The sequence below is a fragment of the Arachis hypogaea genome, chromosome 3, assembly GCF_003086295.3.
Source record: "Arachis hypogaea cultivar Tifrunner chromosome 3, arahy.Tifrunner.gnm2.J5K5, whole genome shotgun sequence".
NCBI classification, from domain to species: domain Eukaryota; kingdom Viridiplantae; phylum Streptophyta; class Magnoliopsida; order Fabales; family Fabaceae; genus Arachis; species Arachis hypogaea.
The window spans coordinates 136,066,756-136,076,322 of NC_092038.1; the positions used below are offsets into that span (position 1 = coordinate 136,066,756).

A 9,567-nucleotide genomic window follows, 5' to 3' on the forward strand; every position below is an offset into this window, starting at 1 on the left:
TTTTGCTATTTGGCGTTCCCAATTTTCCAGCCCGGTCCGCCTTTGGCAGGTTACGCGGGCCGGCCCAGCGGGTTTAGACCTGTTTGCCACCCTACCTGCACCTACTAACAGTAATCTCTCTTGAGAGTAATAAGGATGATCAAAATGCAAAAAGCAAACACCACTGGAATTAATGATGACCAATGATGCAAATTAACATGTTGGGGAAATCAATTCAATGACAAATCCACTGTTATTGCCACACTTTCAGCATAAAGTATACAGACGGGCTCACATTGACTTAGACACAATACATTCGAAAAGGATGATAAATAGTTCCAACAGCCAAATCAGATGTCATCATAAAAGCAGTTTAACAGAATTCACGATAAATTCAGAGATCAAATAGAGGCTCTTTGATTGCTCCAGGTTACATAAGATACGCAGATGGTCCATAATTACATTTATAAATGCATTAATCCGTGAGGGGAGATCATCTATTGAATATAATTATTTACATTATTACTCTTGGGCTGGGCTCTCACCTGGATTACACAATACAACATTTCACCACCAGCCCCTTCTGATCAATCCTTCCTTCTTCGTTTCCTAAAAGTAGCACAAGACCATTCAGTATCTTCAAACTAAGATTGTAAGATTCATACATCAATAGAATCCTATGCTTTTAAAAGAGGGAAAATTAATGCTATATCTATATGTATGAGGTAGGTGTTAGTAATGAGAAGAATTCCTAAAAGAATTAGGAGAGTAAAGGGCACCTCGGGTATTTTCTCTTTTATTTTCAAAGTACCATATTTGAATTCACGCTTTCAAGGCTGACCTCCCACTCTAATAGTGTAATTACAGCTTACCAGTAAAATTACAGCAGTTTCAGTTTTATTTCTTCTAGTAATACTAGGTTCATATCATATTACCATGAAAGTTTACAAATACACAAATATACAAATTAATTATCAAAAGTGTGTGTCGGCTTGGTTTCCCTCACCTTATATGCACATATAATATTTTTCATTACGATATTTCTCCTACAAGTCAATGCATATATGTACTGCTATATCAAATCATCAATATCCATAAGGAAGGGTGTTTAGACAAGGATGAGAAAGAAAGACAAATATTGTTGTATCAAGATTATAAATTATCCATGTACCCCATCATACAGAAACTATTGAATGTAAAGAGAAATTAATCATGCATATAGAAATAATACTACGAACAATCCGAAATAAGATCAACATACCTTCAGGAGGCTGAGCTAGCTTCCTGTTCTGTGGAGACGACATTTCTTTCTTCAATTGCAATAAAATGTCTTCCATCGTACACTCTCTTTGCCAATTAGCAAGCATGGGAAACAATTGTGGTTCAACCTAGTAATTTAATTATAAGTTAAATCTTCAATCAACGATCATAATAAATCCCTCACAAAAGTTACCTACCACTCCAGTCTCTTGGTTGACGCAAGTCATGTTAATCCTTGTCTGAAATCTAACAGATGGTGGATTGTCTGGATAATCCTTACCACAAAACAATTTCAATTGGTAGATACGCCCTTCGTGGACAGTCTGGTTAAAAAAGAAGATCAATGGGAAAGTTCAGCAAGTCAATACAATGCTTGGGAAACAGTAATTATATATATCCACTAGCAGGCAGCACACACATAAATATTAAAGAAGAAAAAGCATATAAGTAACATGTTTCCATTTAAACCATGTTTACTCTGTAGTGTTCTGTGTTTAATCATATGAAAGTATACTATACTAAAATGGAGAGCTCCATAACCTCTTAATCATTTAGTTGTAAAATAATAATAACAACATAAACCCCCCACAATTTTTGGAGATGTTTAATTACAACAAACCATATATAACATATAACATAATTTTAATAATAACAAACATCTTACACCAGGGGGACCTATAATTGTCCCAGTCCATGATTGCATGTAGATATCATCAGCATCATCCATTCCATAGCTTACAGTTCCATCTCCAATTCCCTTCTCACCTCTCTCAAGCTCTTCCAATAATCTGAAATTCCTAGGAACTGCACAAATATGGCCAAAATTTAAGCTAGATAACTGCAATTTGGAATTATTTTATACAGCACTTAAATATAAATGGCAAACATAGTTATCAAATGTTGTAACCATTTTCAAATACATTCGAAAGAACCCGGGGGGGGGGGGGGGGGGGGGGGGGGGGTACCCAAACCACAACACTTGAGCAGAAAATGGCACATAAATTATAATGTCAGCAGGCAAGAACATCGTTATGGCAAAGAAATGCGGCATTACCAAGTTAAGGAAACAATGAAGAAGAACAAAAACAAAAGATAAGTGTAACATCACACACTCTTCAGGCTAAAACCTTTTTGTTCCCTGTTTCATTTATCAGATGGATAATTTTAGGTTTTGAGAAATTAGCTAGATGAATACGAATAAAGACAAAATAGCAAAACAATCTAAGTCAATATCTATAATTGATACACTGATAATTTCAATTCCAAATATGCAAAGTTATAATCTCATGATAACGGACCCATATGTAATAGCTATAGCTAGGTATTTAACCCATTCACACGAATCAAACAAACAAAGTACCACAATTAGAAATTCTAGATTGCAGCACACACAAACATCCAGAAGGCGAAAAAAATAACCACAATTATAGAACGAGCTGACAAAATAATGATCGAGAAAATTCAACTCAATTTAGGGGTAAAAAATGCTAGGACCCAAAAACCCACACAAAAAAAAGAAAAACAAAAAAGCATGAAATCAGGAATCGGGAATCGGCGGGAAGGTGTAGAATACTGACCAACAACACTTGATCCTTCGGAACCCATTATTAGGGCGATGAAAAGAAATGGAGGAGGTGAAGATAGGGCTAGGGTTTTGGAATTGTAGAGCGAGAAAGTCACAAGGTTAAAGAGAGAGAAAGAGAGGATGAGTGTGACTTTGCGAGTCCAAGTGATGATGTTTGCGAAGTGGAGATTGGGATTAGGGAGAGAGTAAAGTAAGGGGTCGCGTCTATTCTATCGTAATTTAATATCAAATTAACTTTAGATCAGGTCACTTACCCCATCATTAGATCTTTTTCTATTATTTTTCAACATTTTCATTTTGTTTAATTTCTTCATATATTTTTATATATATGCGCTTAAAAGAAAAATTTTTCCCATGAATATTTAGTTATTCATTATTATAATATTATATTGATATTTTTATTTTAATAATCGTAATACTAATTAATTCGACTTTAAACGAAAGCAAGACGGTGTGCCGAATTTCTCTAATAAAAGACTATAGCTTCGTTTTCTTTTGACGAGACAAATTAGGAACAAAAATGACATATCAAAGGTAGTTAATTTTATTTCAAGAATGCCATTCCTAAGTGCATCAGTTACTACTTACTATATAAGAAACATTATTTAACTACCTTATTCTAAATTTCTAATCTTCAAGATATCTTTGCAAGTTTATATACATAATGCTCATAAAGTTAAATTTTATTTTTACTACAAGAATTCAAGAAATGAAGCCGGACACAATCTTGGGCCAAAACGCGGAAATTAATCGAAAAAGAAAAAGCATGAGATGCTTTGCACAAAAGAAAAAACAAGAAATCATGAATTACGTTGGTAAGACAAAATTGATTGTGCAAGAGGATAAAAACACAACGATTTTCACCTGAGGGCTAACTTTGGATTAATCGAATACATGACAATCTCAATTCTCAATATTTCTCTAATCAAATAAGGAATTACAAACCTATCCAAAAAAAAAATTGCTATTGTAAATGAACTTGAATTATTTCTCAATATCCTATTTAGTTTTTTTTTGGTGACTGAATATCCTATTTAGTTTAAAATAAATATAAAGACCCAAACAAATAAAATTACTTAAATACCTTTTATCCCTTTACAAAATGGCGTTACTAACACTAGGGATTCTTCTGAAACTCTTTCAAACAATGAACTTCTGAAACTCCTTCAAACAATGAACTCCAACACACGCGTCACTGGCAACCACCGCTCCACCCTCTTACAAGTCATCAGAATCGTGCCTGCTCTCACCACCGGCGAAGACCTCTGGTCCTCACGCGGCTTCTACCTTCAGCTCTCCGCTCACTCAACATCTAAATTCTTCAACCAATTTGCAATACCTATGCATTCTTGAGGAGAAAAAATCTGTTCTCTATTTCCCTCTTCTCAAGTGGTTCTAGTGTTAAAGGAAAATAGATTACAATATAATTAACTTCACTATTACAAAAACATCGAAGATAGAAATATATGGGCAACATAAACTAAAACCCCAAATCATTACAAAAACTTAAAATCAAAATTCAAGAAAAAAAACTCAACATAGGATAGTATGTTATGACGAATTCATCAACGTTGTCCTTGTAAGCTTTGGCCATAGGGGCCATGGTTGGTGACAGCCTCCGTTCAAACTTAAAGCTTATGGAAGCTTTTGTTGCAGCCACAAGCGGCACAAGTGAGAGCTTGAGGTGTTCCTTCAGTTTCTCTGCTGGTTGGTTCTCCGGTAGATTTGCTGCCGACGAGGGGAGCAGCGGCAGTTGAGATGGAAGTTGTAGGAGAGGGAGCATGGTTTGGGAGGAAAGGGGCGGTGCAGTTAAACATGAAATTTGAAAAAGTTGAATGAAGGTATTTTTGAAAAAAAATGTTATTAAAATTTCAATTATGTGTCACCATTTTCTGAAGGTATTGAAGGGACTTAAATTTTGTGTCCCGAAATTGAAATTTTAGTTCTAATCTCTGATCACTCAACACAAACACTACCTTTTCATAATATGAAGATATGAATGCTGATCCAGAAAACAATCCTGTAGGGGCCTTGCCCTTCATGGGTTTAACCTACTTCGAACTTGCTCCGCAAATTGATCTCTAGGAATGGTTACATCATTACTAGCCTCCAAGTTTTTCAATTGCACAACACCTTCCTTTATTTCTTGCTCACCAACTATCACCATCCATGGAATCCTTGATTCTTTGGCAAAGTCAAAGTGCTTCTGTCTTCTTTTATTCACCAAGAACTCTGCTTTCACACCGGTGTCCCACAATTCACCTGCCAGCTCTGCAGCTAGTGTCAAGTCATTCCCTAATATGCTCACTAGCACTTCTGTCTTGTTTGGCCGCGGCACCTAAAGAAAAACAATACCATTCTGAAGTTATATCACACTGTGAGGTACAGAAGCGAAAACAAAAATAGGAATACTGGCTACACAATGCCAATAGCCACCATCATCATTCAAACTCTGTAGTAATCCAAGTTATTTAGGAACATTAGCTGGCTTGTATTTTCTTTCTTTCCTTCTTTTTTGGGATCCTGTCCTCTCAAAGGCTCAGATAAAGCATCAATGTTCACTGAATGTTGTGGCAAAATTGGTTTCAAAATGATATTCCATGCTCAGAACCATCAAGAATGATATATTTAACATACACGGCCAATTAAGTTACTTATCAAGTATTATGACTTTTACCTGGTTCTGATCCTTCTGCTGTTGCTCCATTATCGCAAATACTCTCTCAATTCCAAGACTTACACCAACTGCTGGAACTTGCTTTGAGCCAAACATTCCTATTAAGTTATCATATCGACCACCAGCAGCAATTGAACCAACCTGTGGAAAAACCATAAACCCATCCAAAAATATGGAGAAAGATTCAAATAAAATTCATGTAGAAGAAACAAATAAGTGTGCATACACAAAAATGACTATCATAAAATTGAAGTCAACAAAGAGGTATTTTCAAGAATAAAGGATTACATTTTAATGTTACTAAAGTTCGAACATTCAAAATGGAAGACATATAAGACATACGCATTACCTGAGCACCCCCTTTAAAAACAGCTTCATATATAACTCCAGTATAATAATCAAGGCCCCTAGCAAGACTCAAGTCAAAAACCACATTATCAATGCATTTAGATTTATCCAGGGCTTTAAATAAAATTTCCAGGTCATTCAATGCATCAGCAGATCCACCATGTTCTAAGAAAGCACTGCCCTCTTGTTTAAGTTTAGATAATAATGCTAATGGAGATCCTTTTTCTTTCACATAAGTTTCAATTCTATCTGCAGTCTCAGCAGTTAACCCTTTCTCTTCCACCTACAATCAAAAGAAAAAAAAAAAAAACGTAAAAGACATTACACTAAGAGATCAGCAGCATTTAAAAAGCAACAGCCATACCAAATTCACCCTAAGTAAGTTATCAGCAATAGAAGAAAAGCAGATACCAAATACAAACAACCACAAGAAGAAGCATATGTCCTCACCATTTCTTTTCTTATCTGTTCAAAAGACTGTTTGTCTAACTTGTCAATGCTAGAGCATATAGTCCTAAACTTCTCAGGTGGTACTCCACATATTTCCATCATGCCATCCAGTAACTTCCTATGATTCAACTTTATCTGCAAAGCAAAACAAGAAAAAGAGTCACATACCAAAATATACCGTGTAATCTTAACACATTATTCAATAGAGTTTCAAGAACCACAATCAATTGCCAGTCACATCCAAAGGAACGATTGGGATTAAAAAGGTAAAGAGCAAAGACCACATCAGCTTACATATAGTTTGATAATTGAGTAAGTGGCATAGAAAGGAACTGATATTCTGATAACAATGGGGTTAACAATTGCACCTTATGTAAGCCAAGAACATATATTAACTAAAAATCCTAGCCACAGAACATAAGCCCAAGAATTAGCACATTTCTATACAACTTGGATGTGTTGTGTTGCTAACAACTCTTCAAAAAGTATTGACAGACCACGATGGTTGATCTCAATATCAAATTATAAGCACAGAAGACGGTCCTACAATATAAGAACATTGTGTCTAGATAATAAATCACACAAATATTTACCTCATATTCCCCAATGTCAAGCTCATCAAGCAATTCAGTCAAAACTCTAACAACCTCAAAGTCTGGAGCCATTTTTTCAGATGGTCCAGCAATATCAAAGTCGCATTGGTAAAATTCACGGTATCTTCCCTTTGATGGGTTGTCTCTTCTGTAGACCTTAGCTATTTGGTACCTTTTTAAAGATGTCAGACCATTCATGGCCATAAACCTAGCAAATGGAACTGTCAAGTCATACCTCAATGAACAGAGCTCCCCACCCTGTCAAACAAGTTTATTACAAGTTAGCATGAAATAAACTTTGAGAAAGAAGAAACCAATCTTACAGATAACCTACATGGAAGTCATAAGGAAGTGAAGTCAAGATAAATAAAAAATTAACATGATCAAATATAGCAGCAAGATCATAAATGAAACTAGAAATAAATATATTTACCTGATCAGCAAGATCATAAATCAACTTTGAATCTTCTCCATACTTCCCCATTAGAGTTTCTCGCAACTCAAAAACAGGGGTATCCAAGGCTGTGGCGCCATGCCTCTCAAAGACTTGTTCTATTATTGAAAATGCCTTCTTTCTAATTGTCATTTGCTCTTTAGCAAAATCACGAGTTCCCTGAAATTTTGTATTGTAATACTCAATGTAAGATTACCAGCAAGCACATCCCATGTGGTAACAGATGCAAACACAGAACATTTCCATCATCAATAGACAGCAGCACCAAATGCCAAAAAGATAAAAGTAGACAAATGAATAATAGCTCAGCAGCACAATCCATTGGATTTGGAATATATGTTATTTATAGCTTTACCCCTAGTAAGATGCCTTTTGCTGTAATTGATCAAGCTCAAGCACATAAAAGTTCTCAAATGAATTTGATACGAATTAAGTAGATTAAATCTGTAAGCTTAACAAGTACATTTAGAGAATTACCTTAGGGATCTTGGGCAATCTTCTGCTTTCATTGCTTTCCAGAATATCCTTTACCTTCAATAAAAATCCATTAAACTCAGGTTCGGCTGAATCCAAAAACAATTGAAAGTTTCCCACCATTGTCTCTAACAACCCTGAATTCTCAACAGCAGCCGCTCTTTTACTCTGCAACCCGTCCTTAATCAATGGCAAAATCATACTAGTTCCTTTGCCCAAAACAACCTTCTTCTTCTTCTTGTCTGCTTTTGAATTCTCTGCATTGCCCTGAACCCCTTGACCCTTTTCATTCAGCTCCGCACCTTCAAGTACAGCAAAGGCAGTTACAACTTCCCATGCCACAATCTTCCAAACAGACCCCAATAGCACGTTGACTTTGCCTGCAAACTTAACATAGTCCTTTCCTAAAACCAAGCCCAAAGCCGCATTGAAACCACTACCTAAGCTAGCATCAGTGGGGCATTCCTTTCCAAACATCTCCCCAATGCTCGATTTCAAATCATCACTGCTTATGGACTCCAAATTATTTTTAGCACGCAGAAAACTACACTCACCAAGTTCCCTCAATGCCGCTGCCAATGACAATAGCACAGTGGAGACAGCTTGTTCAGTTCCATCACTAGCAGCCTGAATTTCAGCCAATTTAAAACCCGAATTTAACTCAACTCGCATCTTTGAATGCACCGATTTAACCTGTTCCCTCAAAGTTCCATGAATCTTTGGAACCTTGGCAACCGCTCCAATCTTCTCCTTTCCCACCAGCTTGGATCCGTTAAGCAGAACCCTCATATCACTTGCGACTCCAACTTCCTCCTTGGAAGTATGACCGTCACCAGAATCCATCAAATTGAAGGCGGCCACGTCGGCTTTTGAGGCCTCGCAGGACAGCGCGGCGGCGACATCGGAGAAGGACGTCAATGCGGCGGATTGGTGGTCCAAAATAGCTGAAACTCCAAGCAATGCCGAAGAAGCGTTGTTGAGAACGAGCAACTCGTCTTGAGTGACTTGGAGATCTTCGAATCGGAAAGCGTTGGGGTTGGAATTGAGGGATTCGGAAATGAGAAGAAGAAGGTCAGGGCGAATGGAAGAGGAGGGAGTGAGGAGGAGCTTGTTGAGAAGTACGAGGAGGAAGGCTCGGATTTCGAAGAGGGAGAGGAAGTTAGGGATTGCGATGGTGTGCTTCAACGAGGGCGTTGCAGAGGACGATGAGGAGGAGAGCCTGTCGAGGGCAGATGTATCAATGCGGACATGGGCGAGGCTGGCGGAGACGGCGGAAACGGCGGAGGAAGAGAGGGAGGAGCCCTTGCCGCCGAGTGTAACGGTAGAGAGCTCAGCCATGAGCGGTGAAGGCTGAAACCAGTTGCGACTTGAGAGAATGGAAGCAGGGTTTTACTGTTTTAGGTTCCTTCTTCCTACAACGCCGCTACTAATAAGCTTTCCTTGCTTCCAATAGATTCTTCTTTTCTTTAACGTGGATACTCAGATGGAGTTGATAGGTGAGAGGTGTTTGATAACAATATAGTAAAATACTTAAATTTACTAAATTATTTAAAAATTTTCAGCCATTAATTTAGCTGCATATAATTTTTTTTTTCAATTTTTTGTTAATATTCTTTTTTTTTTTCTATATTTATTTTTAATATTCTATGATGTATTCTTTTAGTCATACCAATTACTATTTCACCTAAAAATAATAACTATGATATTAATATGTATTATATTAAAAAGTTTTAATTATATCAAATTA

At 36.8% G+C, this 9,567-nt stretch overlaps 2 protein-coding genes across 2 annotated transcripts; both read right to left on the reverse strand.

The window, feature by feature from the left end:
* Positions 1-213: 213 nt before the first annotated feature.
* LOC112734175 (ubiquitin-conjugating enzyme E2 variant 1B) lies at positions 214-3,123 on the reverse strand. Its single transcript, XM_025783398.2, has 5 exons — positions 2,817-3,123; positions 1,904-2,043; positions 1,437-1,562; positions 1,241-1,367; positions 214-588 (listed from the first exon to the last, which is right to left on the reverse strand). Exons 1-5 carry the CDS (start codon positions 2,842-2,844, stop codon positions 530-532), a joined length of 480 nt encoding a protein of 159 aa, XP_025639183.1. The 5' UTR covers positions 2,845-3,123; the 3' UTR covers positions 214-529.
* A 546-nt stretch (positions 3,124-3,669) lies between these two features.
* LOC112734176 (histidine--tRNA ligase, cytoplasmic) lies at positions 3,670-9,332 on the reverse strand. Its single transcript, XM_025783400.2, has 7 exons — positions 7,824-9,332; positions 7,326-7,505; positions 6,893-7,150; positions 6,300-6,434; positions 5,851-6,132; positions 5,502-5,642; positions 3,670-5,162 (listed from the first exon to the last, which is right to left on the reverse strand). Exons 1-7 carry the CDS (start codon positions 9,156-9,158, stop codon positions 4,863-4,865), a joined length of 2,631 nt encoding a protein of 876 aa, XP_025639185.1. The 5' UTR covers positions 9,159-9,332; the 3' UTR covers positions 3,670-4,862.
* Positions 9,333-9,567: the final 235 nt, after the last annotated feature.